General features: G+C 56.3%; 1 protein-coding gene across 3 annotated transcripts in view; it reads right to left on the reverse strand.

Moving 5' to 3' along the window:
- KCNH6 (potassium voltage-gated channel subfamily H member 6) overlaps positions 1 to 16,908 on the reverse strand; it is a 92,120-nt gene extending 75,212 nt beyond the window's left edge. The window contains exons 1-2 of one of the 3 annotated variants that reach the window (XM_044999920.1): positions 16,792 to 16,908; positions 9,685 to 9,915 (exon numbers count right to left, since the gene is read on the reverse strand). In XM_044999920.1, coding sequence (XP_044855855.1) covers positions 9,685 to 9,915; positions 16,792 to 16,867 — 307 coding nt within the window. In that variant the 5' untranslated portion in view covers positions 16,868 to 16,908. Of the gene's footprint in view, positions 1 to 7,422; positions 7,798 to 9,684; positions 9,916 to 16,791 lie in introns of those variants that run through there. The other 2 variants (XM_044999922.1, XM_044999923.1) reach the window with 2 other exon arrangements.
- Positions 16,909 to 17,676: the final 768 nt, after the last annotated feature.

Genomic DNA, 17,676 nt, shown 5'->3' on the forward strand with positions numbered 1-17,676 from the left:
CTCAGGTCTGAGCAGGGGCGGCTTTAGGTATTTTGCCGCCCCAAGCACGGTGGGCAGGCTGCCTTCGGCGGCTTGCCTGCGGGAGGCCCCCGGTCCCACGGATTCAGCGGCACGCCTGCGGGAGGTCTGCCAAAGCCACGGGACCAGCGGACCCCCCGCAGGCAAGCCACCAAAGGCAACCTGCCTGCCGCCCTCGCGGCGACCGGCAGAGCACCCCCCGTGGCTTGCCACCCCAGGCACACGCTTGGCGTGCTGGTGCCTGGAGCCGCCCCTGGGTCTGAGGAAAGCCATTCAAGCCACCCCAGCGAGTTTGCAGATGAAACTAAACAGCCTCAAGAGCAGCGTGGCCTCCCCCACTCCCACCCATCCCAGTAGGGTGTTGACTCCAAAGCCTAATGGACTTGCCAACACCCCTCATTTATTTCACTGCTGACCCATTCAGCAGCCCTCCGCCATTCCATCTAGAGGAGCATCTCCACTAACAGACACTAGACTCAGTATTGTAGTAGCATCTTAAGTGCCCCAGTTCCAGGCCCCGTGGTGCTAGGGGCTGGACAGTCAGGGAGAGAGAGTCCTTGCCCTGAAGAATTTACACTCTAAATAGACAAGCAGAGGGAAAAGTGACACATCTTGTCCAGAGGCACCTGCAGGGTGGGGACAATGGACCCACAGCTCCTGCACCAATGCCTTTACCCAGTGGACCACACTGCCTCTTGAGCAGCAAAGCTTGTATCTTGGGTAGGTCTCTAGGTACCAGTAGTCAGGGATGCACATAACCACTAGGATTCCACACCGCTTTGACCGTGGAATGGCAGATCCGTTACAAGAGCAAAAGTGACAGATGCTAAAGTCAGCAACGTCAAAGCGAGGATGCAGAAGGACGAGGTTATAAGCATCGTCTCTTCACCTTGCCCTCTGATAGCACCTGTCATCAAAAGGCTTTTCCCAGCAACCAGTCGTGAAGCAACACCCCACCCCCCAGTGATGTGATGAAGGGCAGGAGGAGGAGGAGGAAATTGTGACACAGCAGGTCAGTGGTGAAGCTGGGAATAGAACCCTGTAGTCCAAAGGCTTGTCTACACAGGGCCACTCAGGAAAATGAATCCAAATTAACTAAAAGGTGTGAATTTAATTCCAAATGTGAGCATCCACACAGGGGTTTAATGTAGTTTAATTAATCCACTTTAAATTAATACCTTTAGTTAATTCGGATTAACGTTGAAGTGTCCCATGTAGACAAGCCCCTTGTCTAACCAAGGTGCCCTTCCCGATGTTCTCTGCCTCACTTGATGTTGAAAGTGATGGAAAATGACTGAAAAAGTAGCCCCTTATCTGCTGACTTTAGGGACTGAAATAAGGGTCTAGTGCTTTTTACTCCCATTAGCCCTACGGAGCCAGCACAGTGAGAACAGGAGTTGGGGTTTATTCTCTCTAGTGCATCATCAACACAATTGCTTATTAAGTCCCAATCAGTGACACCATTGCAAATCCCTTGGAATCCATCAAGGGTATCGCTGGAGACAGCGGAGTCGGCACTGCTGTGACCGAGAGCGTAAAACAGTCTGCGGGACGGGAAGAACCCAGTTTGACTCTCAGATCCCAGGCAGATTGGGCAGGGCTGGCAGCTAGAAAACGGTTTAACCTGTAACCGGGCAGGTTTGATCTGGCCAAAAGGCAGGTAAGAAGGAGGCCCTGCTATTTTTGCGGTGCAGAGCAGACCTGCACCTTTAAGAACTCATGATCAACCACTTACAAAGAGATGGTGCCACCTATGAGAACTCAGTAAACAGTTGAGAAGGGTGTTGGCAGGTGGAGGTCCCAGTGGAATGGGAACAATGACAGCATCCTGCAGTGGTAGGACCCAGAATAGGAGTCATGGGAAGGATCCAGAGGGGAGATGAATTCAGTGGGCCTGCCTTCCCACGTTCTCGGCAGGGGAAGCCGTCAGCCCTCGAGCCCTTAGCCGGAGAACCGCTCCAGGATGAAGAGCCCTGCTTCTCAGAGCACCGGGGAGCAGGTGAGGTGGCTTTTCTTGCCACACCCATCCTAATCAGCTCCCCTCTCTTGCAGCACAGCACGGGTCTGGAGCCAGCCATAAGGAGTGCAAGCGGGAGGAAGCAGAGCTTGTGACAAGGGATCATTTTTGTCTGTCTGGAGGATGCAATGCAATACTACGTGGCAGGAGGCGTTACTGAGTCTGAGAGAGAAGCAACAGACTTGGATGCGAAGTTCTGAGCCCGAGCAGCCCCTGCCCCGTCACAAAGCCCATGTGTGGATCTGAATTCACCAACTCCGGGAGGGTGGGGCTCAGGGGTGCCGTTCGGACCTGCCCCTGCGTTCCTCTGATGCAGCCTGTGTTAGGAGGGGGATCAGGAAGTTGCATTGAGTGAACCAATAGAGCTGGAAAGACCTATTAGATGACATGTCCCTGAGATGGGTAAGCAACCAGCCTCCTGTCTCATGGCATCCTTCCTCTCATGGGCCATTACCCTGTACTGAGCCACCTCGTCCAAGGGACAGCTGAGTCACACACATGTATGTCAACGGGCACGCACGCACACACACACTTATTGCTTCTGGACCCAGTGCAAATACCACAGCCCTCCCTCACAGTTCTGACGCTCATCGCAGTTTCCTTGGTGGGTAAATGCCAGCAAGCAGCACAGCACCCAGCAGCAGCTCCTTTCTAGTCAAAGGAGCGGCCGTGTCTCCGCTAGGTATCACTAGGTCTCCGGCAGGCCGTAAAAAGCAACGCAACAAGCAGGCGAGCTGCCGGGCCGGCTGCACTGCAGTCAGAAACAGCAGAGCCTGGAGATTGGTGGCGACGTTATGAAAAAAATAAAAAAAGAGGATTACTGGGTTTGGAGCCTCCGCTGTGTAATTAAGCGGCAGGTCCCTCAAACGCAGGCCCCTTTCTTTGCCGATAAGCCCCATCTATAATGGGCTGAATGCTCACAGGCGGAGCACTGCGGGGAGACAATGCTCCCCTTGAAAAGCCTAGTGCCAGTGGGGCAGGGTTTTAAAAATAGACATGAACGGCTTTCTTCGAGGCATTACAAAAAGCGGCAGCCGCTCTCCCAGGTTAAGTGCTGAACTGGTCGAGCTTCTCCTGCGGCCAGCAGAACACCGCACAGAGGAGAGGGGGGAGGTTAAGGCTGGCTCAGGGCACCCCGGGGTGGGGAAAACTTCCAACATTCTCGTTGTACAATGGTAACACCGGGGAGCCCTGCTCACAGACTGCAGCCCCGTGGTGTTAGGTGCTGTACAGACACTGCACAAAAAGGCTAAGCTCTTTGGGGAACAAACTAAATGCTCCCATTTAGGCACTGGAATAAGGGGCAGATTTCCCCCTCCCCAAGAACTCTGCATGTTGGATGCTGAGCTCCTGGGAGAACATGGTCTCCGACGGGGGGTGCTGGGCATTTGAAAATCTGGCCTGCTTTGCTTCTAGCTTGCAGGGTCCATGCAGGTGGTTGCTGAAGACTCACCTCTTCTGAGAGAGGTTTGGTGGTGCCTCTGTGAAGAGAGTCAGCACAGAGGGTTCCCAGCCACTTCCTAGTAGACAGGGGTCCCTATTGCCCAGAACCAGCCAGACTGACCCAAGCCAAGGGGCCAGTTAGTGCAATTCAGCGGATGCCGCAAGGACTGAACAGCCCATGGAGGCGGAGCTCAGGATCAGCCTGACAACAGGGTGCAGAATAGGGGGAGCTTCTGTCTGGATAAACAGGGGGCACCATTCACCAGGGCTGTCAATCTGGCACCTTCCCCCAGTATAAAGCACGGGGGGGAGGGGCATGCTGGGACCCATGGGCCAGAGTTTCAGTGCTGGACTCTCTTTGAGCCATCCCACCCCAACTTAATTGGGGATGCAAATCTGGCTGCCTAGACATCCGAGCACCCAGCTGTGCCTACAGAAACGGGGTAGAGTCTCCATTACAACTCAGGCCCTGAGGCCCGGCTAATGCAGTGGCTCGGCCAGGCATTCTGCACCAGTCCGGCCTCGCCCGTCTATCTGAGCTGCCTGCAGTCGGAATGTCACTGTAGCTGGGGTTTGTCAGTTTAATAGGCACCCCGGGGTTCTCTCTCCCCCGGTGGCTGCAACAATCAGTCTCTGAGCAGGGCTGGCGGAGAGACTTTCCTTCTTTAAGGAGCCCTGGCAAACATCAAAGGCAGGAGGAAAAAAATCTCTATCTGCAGCCTCTGAGCAACTCCTGCCACCCATCCTGTAATGTCAGCGCTCTGGCTCTCCTCCTGCCGCCACCTGATCACACTGTGCTTGCACAGGCTGTCTCCCCAGGGAGGCACATTGCCTGTCTAGCTGAGATGCTGAAGGTGCTCTGCACCTTGCAGGATCAGGCCCTTAAGACACACCCATGCTTGGCTCCTCATAGCCAGTATGCACTGTCTCTAATGTGAAGACCCCCCCCACCCCCAGGGCAGAAGGACAGTAGATCCTTCTGAGAAGACAAGTCCCCTGTGCCTCAATTCCCTGGCTCTTAAAGGGAAAGACGCTACCCTGGTCACTAGAGCTGCTTAGCGAGAGGGGAAAAATCACCAAACACCAGATTTTAAACTAGAATAAGAGCAATTAACAACCCTGCAAGTAGAGAGACTCTGATGAGGTCTGTGTTACTGATGCGTGCGGCAAGTCATTGGTAATGAGAGGCCTCCAGGAATGCAGGGGAAGCAGAATCCAGAGCTGCAGGACGGGAAGTGTTATTTCCCCTCAGTAGGAGAGTGGTGAAAGTCACCCTCATTCAAACAGGGACAGCATTCACCAAATCCTAATCTGGGCCATCAGCCTCCTGGCGCACGGCAGCTCTCACTGACCTACAGCAGCGCCATGCCGGGTCACCCAGGCAGCGAAACAGGGACAGGTGAGATGAGAGGTGCTGTGGCCAGCAGATAGGACACTGGGATGGCAGGCAGGACACCTGGGTCCTAGTCTAGGTATCTAAAGCACTTATACGTGTCCCCCTCACTTCTGTCTTTAAGGCCTTTATCTTCACACACTCCAGGGAGGCAGGGCCATGCGATTATCCCCATTTTACAGACGGTGAACCGAGGCACAGAGGTGGAATGTCTTGCCTGATGTCACACAGGCCAAGGCCATTCCTGTCTATTCTGAACTTCCCCTGCTGTGTGACCTTGAGCAAGTCACTTAAGGTCTGTTTTCCTCTCCCCCCTCCTCCTCACCCTTCATCTGTCTAGTTGTAAGGTCTTCAGGTAGGGTGACCAGATGTCCTGATTGTATAGGTATGGACCCGATTTTTGGGTCTTTTTCTTATATAGGCTCCTATTACCCCCCACCCCCTGTCCTGATTTTCCACATTTGCTGTCTGGTCAGGTCACCCTATCTTCAGGGCAGAGACTGTCTCTGGCCTGGTGTTCACAGCTAGAACAATATTCCCCACCCCCATATCTCCACTGGGGTTTCAAGAAGAAAAAACTAATAAGGTGCCTCGGGCTGTTTACAAAACAAGATTTGCATATCTAGCGAGTACCTCATGTTCTAAGCCCTCTCCCAGGGGAGCACCTATCCACCGTGGCTGGGGCTCCGTATGCTGCCTCTTTGCAGCATCAAGCCCTCAATGTTTAACTAACTCCCTGCAGCATTAGAATTAATCACCGGCATTTCCCAGCAAAGCTTCATTGTCATCTTAACGTAATTCCATCTGCGCCCGCACAAGCCACCTTCTGCTGGGGGGGAAGCAAAGCTTGGAACCCGCCGGCAGAACACCGCCTGGGTCCGGAGGGGCCGCGCCGGCCGAGGGGAAGCAGAGCTTGGATCCCGCCGGCAGAACGGTGCCTGGGTCTGGCGGGGCCGCGCCGGCCGAGGGGAAGCAGAGCTTGGATCCCGCCGGCAGAACGGTGCCTGGGTCTGGCGGGGCCGCGCCGGCCGAGGGGAAGCAGAGCTTGGATCCCGCCGGCAGAACGGTGCCTGGGTCTGGCGGGGCCGCGCCGGCCGAGGGGAAGCAGAGCTTGGAGCCCGCCGGCAGAACGCCGCCTGGGTACGGCGGGGCCGCGCCGGCCGAGGGGAAGCAGAGCTTGGAGCCCGCCGGCAGAACGCCGCCTGGGTACGGCGGGGCCGCGCCGGCCGAGGGGAAGCAGAGCTTGGAGCCCGCCGGCAGAACGGTGCCTGGGTCTGGCGGGGCCGCGCCGGCCGAGGGGAAGCAGAGCTTGGAGCCCGCCGGCAGAACGCCGCCTGGGTACGGCGGGGCCACGCCGGCCGAGGGGAAGCAGAGCTGTGAATTAACAGTCGAGTTTCTGCTGGGTCGGCGCTTGCAGGGCTCGAGCCAAAGCCCACAGACGTCAGTGGGTGTCTGCCCATTGATTTCCAGGGGCTTTGCATCAGGAGGAGGTTCAAATGATATCACGTTCTCCTGCTTATGTAACGCGCACACCTGCTGGGTGAGGTGTTCTGTCCCATCTGGTGGCACCGAGACCACTTAGAGAGAGAGAGAAAATGAATCTGCTCTACCACCCTAGCTAACAGCCAGTTGGATTTCAGCTCATGCACTAAGCTCCAGAGGCCCCAGGTTCAATCCTGCCTGCTGACAACCAGGGTCTGTCAGTGTTACGTTTATACCCTAACCAATCAGATTACAGGGCAGAGCCATGGCCCATCCTGTAATGTGCATCGAAAGTCTTGTTTTTGCTTTAAAAAGGCCCCCATCCCCAGCCCAGTGGCCTATCTATCTGATGCCAGCTGTGGCACCCAAGACGGGCAGTGCAGCAAATCTGAGCCCCATCTCCCCAACCAGAGGAGTCAGCCACTCCAGGGGCAGCAGTCAGAGCCCTCCCTGACCCCAAGGAGCCCAACTTTGGGCACTGCACCCATGGGCGTATTCTAAGGGAGGAAGGATGGTGCAGTGGTTAGGGTGCGAGTCTATGACCCAGCTTCCACTCCCTGCTCTTCCCCAGACCGCCAGGGGGTGACCTCGGGATCTCTGTGCCTGTGGACGAGCAGACGTCCCCTCAGCACACGCCCTCGAGGCGGGGTGTGGTGTAGCAGATGCCCCTCGTCTAGGGCTGACAACCGCTCTGGCCCTGTAGTGGTCTCCTTGGGACTCGGCCGTCTGGCCAGGTGGCTTTTAGCCCCACCCCTTCTGGGGTAACAGAGTCCAACCCACAAGAGTCCAGTGTCCTTTACCTCAGGTTTCAGCCCCTGATGCTGGGTCCCATGGGCCTTCAACCCTCAGGGCTTCAGAAGTTCTTATCCCCTTCTGTCAGGGGGCTTTGCCCCACAGGCTGGTGGGGTAACCCCCTCCCTCCCTCTCCTCTGGGTTCCAGCCCAGAGACCCCATAGTGACCAGGCAAGGTCTGTCTAGTCAGACCACCCCTGCAACCACCCTGGGCTTCTTCCTCCCTCAGCCTGTCAGCCAGCCTTTCCCACAGCCCCTTCCTGGGCCCACTGTGTACTTGCATTCTCCTCAGGTGCCAGGATGTCTCACTCTTCTCAGGCCCCACGGCCTCTCTAGGTTCTTTCGGAGCTGGGTTTGCAGGGCTCGCCCCGGGAGTCCTCCAACAAGTCCCCCATGAGGATACAGACTTCAGCCACGTCTGGCCTCCTTAGGCTGAAGCTTTTATCCCTCTCAGGTGCCCCTTTGTGTCGCTCCTCACTCAAACACCTCCCCGGGCTGCCTCTTTGGAGGTCTAAATGCCGCCAGAACAAGCCACTAGCTTAGCAGCTTTGCCCCATTTCCTGGCCCCCTTGAGAGAAAAGTCTCAACTCCAGATTCCCCACATCCTCATCAACTGTCTGCTACCCAGAGAGGATGCAACATTCCCTACTTCAGGGTGGGCCTCCTCTTTTTGTACTAACCACCTGGCTCCTCCCCCAGCTAGGACTCATCTTTAATTGGGCCTGGCCCACCCACCAGGTGCCACCACTAATTAAGCTCCCCAGCTCCCACTTAACCCTTTCAGAGCCAGGGTGAGGCATACACCCCCCCACAGCGCCTCAGCTCTCCCCCCTCCAGGAACATGGCAGTAATTGCTAGTATAAAAGCAGCCGTGACTGTGAGGTTCTCAGATACTATGGGACGGGGTCCAGACAAGTACCTAGGGGAGATAGGTTGGGAAGTTTGAGGACTGGACTTTGAGGTGTGAATCACTGGCGAAAGATTCTGGGTCAGAACCTGGGAACATGGGGCAGACTAAGGATCCCGTCCACAGACTCACTTGGGGAGGCCTCTTTAAAATGGGCCCATCGGGTCTGATCCTGCCACGTGTGCAGTATGGGACTGATCCTGCCGGAGGGGGAACTGCTACAAATTGGAATGATGACACACGCTTTGTATTGGCGTAAATAACACCACAAGGCGCAGGGCAACGGAGGACCAGGCCCATTGGATTTGTTTGTGTTTTCTAGGGGGGAAGGATAGCTCAGTGGTTTGAGCATTCGCCTGCTAAACCCAGGGTTGTGAATTCAATCCTTGAGGGGGCCACTTAGGGATCTGGGGCAAAAATTGGTCCTGCTAGTGAAGGCAGGGGGCTGGACTCAATAACCTTTTGAGGTCCCTTCCAGTTCTAGGAGATTGGTAGATCTCCAATTATTACCTTTATTACAGGATGCTCAGAATGGGTGGAACCTGCTCACAGAAATCCCCCTCCCCTCCCCTGCAAGCCTGGGCTGCTCTCAGATCCGTGCATCTGCACTGAAACCTAAGCTGCCATGAAGGCAGAACTGGGGCTGGCTGGTCACTTTTGGAGAAAGCAGAAGACGGGGCCCTTATCACAATGAACGGGAAAAATCAGGACTGAGCAAAGGAGCCCCATAAGGATGTTCTCTGTGATCCCCATGACAGTGGCTGTCGCCTCCCCCCCATACTGCTCCCCTCCGCCACCCCCAGTCCTGGGATCTGTAAGCAGTTCTGTCGTGTTTTCAGTCCAGTTCAAGGCCAGGTCCTGTGCGGTTTGTGTGACGAAGTGGGAATGTTCTTGATGTGTTATTTAAATGCTGAGTGGGGACTTCTGCTGCCTTGGGGAAGGGAGGATACCTGAGCATGTAACCTGAGAACCCAGGAGGGGGGTTGGAGGCCAGGTAACACCTCTGCCCGGGAAACTGGACAAAGGACACAAAGGCTGGGGGAGGAGCCGGGGGGAGGCTGAGTGAGAGGCTGGAGGAAGTTTCAGTTGGAGCTGGCTGGGAAATGGAGAGGGCCACCCTGACCAACAGGGCTGTGGCCTCCCCAGATGGACCTAACTAAAGGGGGTCCTGTTGTCTGTACCAGCAAGACCTGTTTTGAACTCTGCTCCTGTCATCTAAACAAACCTTCTGCTTTACTGGCTGGCTGAGAGTCCCGGTGAATCGCAGGAAGCCGGGGGAGCCGGGCCTTGTCTCCCCCCACACTCCGTGACAGCTGGCTCCCCTTGGCACCCCGTTGGTGAGGGCAGCAGGTAGCCCTCCTCATTTTAAGCCTCTCAAGGCAGGGCCCTGGGGGCTGATTCTGCTCTTGTTCACCCTGAGGGTAAATCAGGAGTAGCTTAGGGGAAATCCGTAGGAGAGGAGAATCAGGCTCGTCGGTACAGAGGGAGACCAGGCCATAGTGCTGCATAAACAGCCATCATCTCCCCCTAGCAAACAACTCTTAGGGTGGCTACCCCTGCGCGTACCCCCCACCTAGCTACACACAAGGCCCAGGAATCGCCCACGGGGCTATTTCAAGGAGGGGCTCTTACTGTCTTTCCTGTAGTAGAGGATCTCTAGCTTGCATTCCTCGGAGCCCACCAAGGCCTGAGTCAGCTGCGCGATGGAGTTTTTGGTGGTCTCAGGCCCGGTGAGGAAGTCGCAGGTGCAGGGGCGCTGCATGACCTCCACCCGGGAGTAGCCGAACATCTCGCAGAAGCCATCGTTGCAGTAGATGATGGCGCAATTCTCCATCTGGGCGTTGGCGATGAGGAACTTGCGGTCTGCAAAGATGCACGGGAAGCAAAGGGTTAAAATGAAGGTGACTGCCCCCAAGGGAACTTCCTCGCGGAGGACGTGCGGGTGGGAGTGACAGGAGCTGGGTGCAAAGATTTGCCAGGGCACCGGCCTTGTAGTCTTCATGCAAATCGGGTGTCTGAGGGCAAGATGTTTACATTGTAAGCTTCTTGGGGCAGAGACCGTCTCTCCCTACTTGTTTGTATAGTCCCTAGTACTGATCTCAGCTGGTGCCTATGGGTGCTACTGGAATATAAACCATTGGGTTTCCCCAGCATCACATGGGATGTCTCCTTAGCTGGAACAGAGCTTCAAGGGGCTTTTAAAAACCATCTCCCATCTGGGGAATGTCAAAGCACTTGACAGATATTAAACATGGCAGAATCCCTATGATGATCTCCATTTTATAGAAGGGGAAACTGAGGCACTGACAGGCCCGGTGACTTGCCCACTGTAGCAGCAGCAGGACTGGGACTAGAAGCCAAAGCAGCCTGACTCCCAGTCCACTGTGCCACTGCCACCACTAGCAATATCCCAAACTGCCTTCTGCTTTCTCTGTATTTCCCTCCCCATCATTGCAGATGAGCGAGACAGTTGTGAGTGCAGGGGCGCTGTGACGGGATGCGCCAGCTCTGTGACAGGCGCTTTCTCCTTTCCTTGTTGGTGCAGACAGTGAGACAGAAAGCACCCCCCTACTTTCCATTGGGGACTCTGGCCATTACTTTAAGACAAATAATAATAATAATAATAATACGGAGCAATTTAAAAAAAAATGAGACAAACCCTCAGGTTATCAATTAATGAACATATTATTTATTGAATAGTGCCTAGAGGCCCCAGCCAGTGCAAGGTGCTGTACGAATATATAGTAAGAGATTGTCCCCGCTTTTACAGTCCAAATGGACAAGACAAAGTATGGGAGGGGAAACTGGTGCCTGGAGGGGTGATGTAATTTGCTCAAAGTCATACAGCAAGTCAGTGGCATAGCTGGGCATGGAGTGCCAGATAAGGGCCCTCACCACTAGACCACGCTGTCTCCTAGGATTGTTGCCTACAGCCCATTGTCTGGCATGTTGCCCACTTTACACGCCCTATATGATGTGGGTCCCAGCCCTTCCCCTTGGGAGACTTTTCCACCGTCTAAGAGCTGTCGGCATCAGGGAGCTGCTCCCGACGTTCAGTCTAAGAGGAGATTTCGGTGGAAAAGCAGCAGGTGCTTCCTGGCTGTGAGATCGGCTCGCCCGTGGGATTGTTTCCCAGGGGGAGCAGCAGAAGCCCCATCAGCTGTGACCTTTGAAGCTAGACAGGGACCAAGCACAAGCACACGTACAACAGGGAATAATCTGACATTTGCCAGGGGAAGGACTAAATGAGCTGATGGGTCTTTACCATCCTCGGTCTGATTCTCCCGATGCTGGTGTAAATCAGGAGTGTCTCTTTGAAGCCAGTGTGTACAATGGGCATAAGTGAGTCAATAATTCATTGATATGTTTCCCTTCTCTTTATTAAATCCCTTTGCTCTTTTTTCCCCCCTTCCACGACCTTCATCGCACCCTCTGTAATCCCTCCTCCTCCCTGCACACCCCGGTGGACGGCTAGTTCAACCCCTCCCACGGCACCTCACAGCGATCGCTTCCCCCCGCCCGGCTGGCTCTTTTCAGAGTTTGCCCAAGCGCAGCACTGCCTCTTGGCTAGTTTGTGGGCCAGATTATCCACCTGGGCGGGGGGGGCAGCTGGGCCGAGATGACTCACGCACTGAGGTTGCTGCAGGCTCGGTGAAGGGAACCGCACTGCGTGTGCCTGGTAACGTCCCTCTGAAGGGGTTCTGAACGAGCACTCCTGCATGTGCAGCCAGACGTGGGCAGGGGAAGCATGCGCCTGCACTGAGCAACCGGAGCACGGAATTGAGAAACAGAATCCTAGAAGTGTAGGACTGTAAGGGACCTCGATAGGCCGTCTAGCCCTGTCCCTTGCACTGCGGCAGGACTCAGTATTAGCTAGTCCAGGGATCGGCAACCTTTGGCATGTGGCCCATCAAGGAAATCTGCTGGCGGGCCGGGCTGGTTTGTTTACCTGCAGCATCCGCGGGTTCGGTCGATCGCGGCTCCCACTGGCCGCGGTTCATCGTTCAAGGCCAATGGGGGCTGCGGGAAGTGGTGCAGGCCGAGGGATGTGCTGGCCGCCGCTACCTGCAGCTCCCATTGGCCTGGAACAGTGAACCAGTGGGAGCTGTGATCAGCTGAACCCGCGGACGCTGCAGGTAAACGAACCATCCCGGCCCACCAGCGGATTTCCCTGCTGGGCCACGTGCCAGAGGTTCCCAATCCCTGAGCTAGACCAGTGGTTTTCAAACTTTTTTCCTGGCGACCCAGTTGAAGAAAACTGTTGATGCCCATGACCCAACGGAGCTGGGGAGGAGGGGTTTGGGGTATGGGAGGGGCTCAGGGTTGGGGCAGGGGGTTGGGGTGTAGGAGGGGGTCAGGGCTCTGAGCTGTCAGTGCAGGCTCTGGGGTGGGGCTGGAGAAGAGGGGTTTGCGGTGCTGGAAGGGGCTCTGGGTTTGCGGGGGCTCAGGGCTGGGGCAGGGGATTGGGGCACGGGCTTACCTCGGGCAGCTCCCAGTCAGCGGCGCAGCACGGGTGCAGAGGCAGGCTTCCTGCCTGTCCTGGCACTGTGGGCTGTACTGCACCCCGGAAATGGCCAGCAGCACGTCCAGCTCCTAGGTGGAGGCGCGCAAGTAGCTCCATGCTGCTTTCGCCCGCAGGCACCGCCCCCCGCAGCTCCCATTAGCCAGAAACCGGCCAATGGGAGTCTGGAGCCAGTGCTCGGGGCCGGGGCAGTGCGCGCGGCCCCATGGCCCCCCAGCCTAGGAGCCGGACCTGCTGATGGCCACTTCTGGGGCACAGCGCGGTGTCAGAACAGGTAGGGACTAGCCTGCCTTAGGCAGACAGCACCACCAACAGGACTTTTAACGGCCCAGTCGGCAGTTAGCCGCTGCTCCCCAATGCCTTACATTCCACCACCCAGTACTGGGTCCCGACCCACAGTTTGAAAACCACTGAGCTCGGCTGCCCCTGACCAGTGTTTGTCCTTAAAAACCTCCAATGATGGAGATTCCACAGCGTCCCTAGGCAATTTGTTCCACAGCTCAACTGCCCGGACATCCGGACAACAGACATGGACGTCGTGGGCTCAGGGAAGCCTTTGGATGACTCCACAGAAGGCAGTGGGGAAAGGAAGGGGTTGGCCTGCTCCATCAATGAAGGTTCCTCTGTCTGTTGCCGTTGGGAGGCTGTCCTGTAAAGCTCAGGCCGATGATACGAGGGGATTAGAGCACACATCTCATCTCCTGTCCTTAATGTAATCTAGCGAGGTGGAGGCCACGGCTGCTCAGACCGGCAGCGAGCGGGAAGTTCATGGCCAAATTCAGCTCCTGATTCCACCAGTGGGGACCTAGGGGCCGGGGTGGGCCCAAGCGGGATGTGCCCTTAGCAGGTGTGCGAGGACATGGCTCTCCCGAGCGTTGGCATCTCTTCTGGCTGGAGCCGGAGCCAGTTCTTACACACAGAGGGCGCATTTGGGGGCTAGCTATTAGTGCACTCCCTAATTAATCTCGCTGATTACACGGGAGTGGCATCTGCAGCGTGTTTATTCCAGTTCTGCTGTTTGCCTCCTTTCCCACCTGACCCGGGGAATGTGCGTTGGCACACAACGGATCTGGAGAAGCCTCCTGCAATCCTCGAGGGACCCACAAGCAACCCCCGGGCCCCTGTTCGCAGTCCTGCCATGGCAGAGAGCTGGGGAAGAGCTGTTCTCACTCCCCTAGTGCCTTGCAGCAGAGGATGAGAAAGCGCTCTGCAAACATTCCCGAATGGCGCTCCAGCACCCCCAGTGAGCTGGTGAAGTGTTACTATTGTTACCCATTTTAAAGCTGGCTAAACTGAGGAGAAGTGGCCTGAAGACGCGAGTGAGCAGCAAAGCCAGATGCAGAACCCAGGATCCAGGTGGAGTTTCCTGCTCTACTCACTAAATGACTCCGTCCCCACTGGCAGATGGAGCTAGACACTTGCTCAGTGGATGCCATCACTCCGTATCGCCCAGTGCGCCGGCCTGCCACGCTCTGGCACTGGGAGAGGATTAGTTTCAGTGAGTCGGGGCTTAGAGCAGAGCTTGGGAGGGGAGTGGGCAGCTGGGTGGGTGGGCAGAGGAAAAAGAGGCTGTTGATTTTAACTAGGCAGCGCAACTCTGCTTACAGGGAAATGGAATTAAACTCCTGGATTGTTTCATTGAGTCACAGCAGGCAGTCGGGCAAATACAAGCCGGATCAGAGGGGCACGCAACTGGCCTTCTCTAAAGGACAATCTGGTACAGGGTGTGTGTGTAGGGGGGCAGAACCCATGGAGGAGACCGCAGCTAGGGAGAAGAGGGGGGATGTTATTAGCTGGTAGCTTTCAGGCCTGCTCCTCCTCTCACTCACCCCGGCGGTTATCAGGGGCAGCTGGCGTCAAACTGGGATGCGTGAGACGTAACCTGCCTGGGTTACAGGTTAAAGCACATGCCCAAGGCATCGCAGAGCGAGGCATTAGCGCCCAGCGGCTCCCGGCTCTCAGCCCCGTGCTCTGCTCAATCCATCACACTGCGCTACCTCAGGGGGATCCTGGTGAGAATGAGATGAAATCCTGCCCCCAAAACGGGGATCAGGGATGGGCTCCTACTGCTGGAAGGGGCCGTGTGTGTGTGTATGTGAGAGAGCGAGTGAGCAGGCCTTTATTTTTTGTGCAGCTGTCCCTTTAAGAGGTAGACCCAGCTAAAGACTGTGGGGCACTGTTTCAAGCGTGGCAGCAGGCAGCCTTGCAGCAGCACGTTATCAAGTTCAGTCCCGCCTGGCCGCAGCTTTGGGAGCTGGCAGGGGGCGAGGGAGGCTTGTCTGTTTGTCGATGAGCTAGCGCCCCGCTCCCCACCACTCGGCTGGCACGAGGGATGCAACTTGCCAATTTAGATGGCTAAACAAGGCAAGTTACATGAATTTCCCATTCACAGGATCACGTCCCTCGCCACAAGGGCCCTTGTCTTCTTTTGGCAACTACAGATCAATCAGCAAAGAATCCTGTGGCACCTTATAGACTTGCATCCGAAGAAGTGGGTATTCACCCACGAAAGCTCATGCTGCAAAACGTCTGTTAGTCTATAAGGTGCCACAGGATTCTTTGCTGCTTCTACAGAACCAGACTAACACGGCTACCCCTCTGATACTTTACAGATCAATCGTGTTGCAAGGAAAGGCAGCAAGTTTGTCTCCCCAGCAAACTCTGCAATGGGAGACAGGCTGATTTATGCTGCTGGAGGGACCCTCCTAATTCTCTGGTGCCTAATTCTCTGGTGCCTTGCAGCTGGTGAGCAAATTGATCTCCGTATATTCTGCTCTGGTAGCACTGGGCACCCACTGTGCATTCACTTGGCATTGGGGTACGTTACCCCACAGGGTATCAGATCTCACAAGTCTAAAAAAGACAGCTCCCCTTGAATCGGTTACCTCCGGACTGCCCTCCCCCAGACTATGACAAACGCCATAGAAGCAGAGCTCTCCACAGTCCATTCATTGTGTTAGAGGTGGGAAAAAAAAGAAACCCAGCTAAAATTCATTTAAAGGGATTATTTCTAGCAACAGCAAATGGCAGCGTTTTGTCAGGGGAGGCTGCCTGGGAGCATCCTATAATTTAAGGCAAATGGCCAGACAGCCCATTTTGCACTAAAATAAGCACTTCTACCTGGCCATTTTCTAGCTGAACATTCTGTCCCCTAGATAAAAAAGGTTTTATCCTCTCTTCTCTCTCCCCCCCCCCCTACAGTAGTTACATTTTAATCAGCTCCTGATCTCGGATATGTTAGTAAATCCAAGGTTACTCCGTTGATTTCAGTGGAATTACTCCAGAGTTATGCTGGTGTAACTAAGACCAGAGTCCACCCCACCCAGTCTCGGTTGATAGCATCTGGCAAGCAATATCTAATCTATCTATCCCCATACACACCCCCAATATCTATCTATCTATCTATCTATCTATCTATCCCATATACCCCCTATCTAGCTATCAATCTATCTATCCCCATACACACGCACCAATCTAACCAATCAATCTATCTATTGCTATCCCCATACACTCTACCTATCTATCCCCACACCCCCCCAATATCTATCTATCTATCCCATATACCCCCTATCTATCATTATATACCCATACACACCCACCTATCTAATCAATATATCTATTTATCGCTATCCCCATACACTCTACCTATCTACCTATCTATTCCCATACACCCCCAATATCTATCTATCCCATATACCCCCTATCTATCATTATATACCCACACACACCCACCTATCTAATCAATCTATCTCTATCCCCATAACTCTATCTATCTATCCCCATACACACCCATCTATCTAATCAATCTTTCTCTATCCCCATACACTCTACCTACCTACCTACTTACCTATCCCCATACACCCCCAATATCTATCGATCTATCCCATATACCCCCATCTATCTATCAATTATCTATCCCCATACACACCCACCTATCTAATCAATCTATCTCTATCTCCATAACTCTATCTATCCCCATACACACCCGTCTATCTAATCAATCTATCTCTGCCCCCATACACCCGATCCATCCATCTAGCCCCAGACTATCTCCCCCACCCACGCCATCTATCCCTCGATCTAGCCGCCTGTCTCTGGGACAGGATCAGCCTGGCCATGGCTGGGTCCCAGCGAGGCTGAGGACTGGGCAGGAAGTTTGGCAAGTCCCCCGAGCCCCCCCCCCCGCCTCTCCCAGGGCCCCCACCCGCCGTACTCACTCTGCCCCTCGAACTTGCGGATGATGGTGTCCAGGTAGGTGTTCTGCGGGGCCACGTGGCCCCTCCGCACGGGCATGCTGGAGCCCGGCCCAGCCCGCCCGCCGCCGGGCAGCTGCGCCCCGCTCTCCGGGGGAGCCGCCGCTCGCTCCGGGGCTCAGCCCCGGGCCGGCCCGAGGGCTCGCTGCGGCTTCCCAGGGCCGCCCGGGCTCCGGCAGCCTGCACGGGGGCAGCCCCTTCCCCGCCCTCCGCCCGGCTCCCCGGCTGGGTGGGCGGAGAGACGAGCCCCGGGGAGTCTCGATGTGCTTAGTCACCGCTCGGGGCCGGAGCTGTCAGCACCGAGAGCTGCGAACCTGACAGTCTCCAGCCGCCTCCCTCCCAGCCCGGCCCCGGGAGCCGGTCCCAGCCCGAGCCCCGCCCGGAGCGGCCCTGCGGGGGGCGGGGGGGCGGCAGCCGCCGGAGGCTGCTGGGTGGGGAGGGGATCGCAGGGGCGGGCTCCCCCCGCCCCCCGGCTGCTCCGGCGCCCCGGCCGCGGGGGGGGGGTGCCCAGGAGGGCTGCGGCGCTGTCCCCCGGCCGCGGTGCTGAAACGCCGCCCGGGGCTCGCCCCTAATCCGGGGGCGGAAGAAGCCAGGGGGCGCCGGACCGCGGCGGGGGATGGGAGGAGGGAGCCCCGGGCCGTCCAGTGTGGGGGCTCCTGCCCTGTCCCCCCCCCCTTTCCCTGCGCCCGGGAGCGGGGCTGCGCGTGGGGTGTGAGCCGTGTACAGCGCCGGATCCCCCACCCCACTGTCCGCGCCCCCCCCCAGGGCCCCTCCTGAGCTCGCCCCGGAGCCCCCCCTCCCATTTCTCTTCTCCCCCAGCGCCTCTGCCCCGTGCCCTGCGGCTGGGGC

The sequence above is a fragment of the Mauremys mutica genome, chromosome 25 (assembly GCF_020497125.1).
Source record: "Mauremys mutica isolate MM-2020 ecotype Southern chromosome 25, ASM2049712v1, whole genome shotgun sequence".
In the NCBI taxonomy this organism is placed as follows: domain Eukaryota; kingdom Metazoa; phylum Chordata; order Testudines; family Geoemydidae; genus Mauremys; species Mauremys mutica.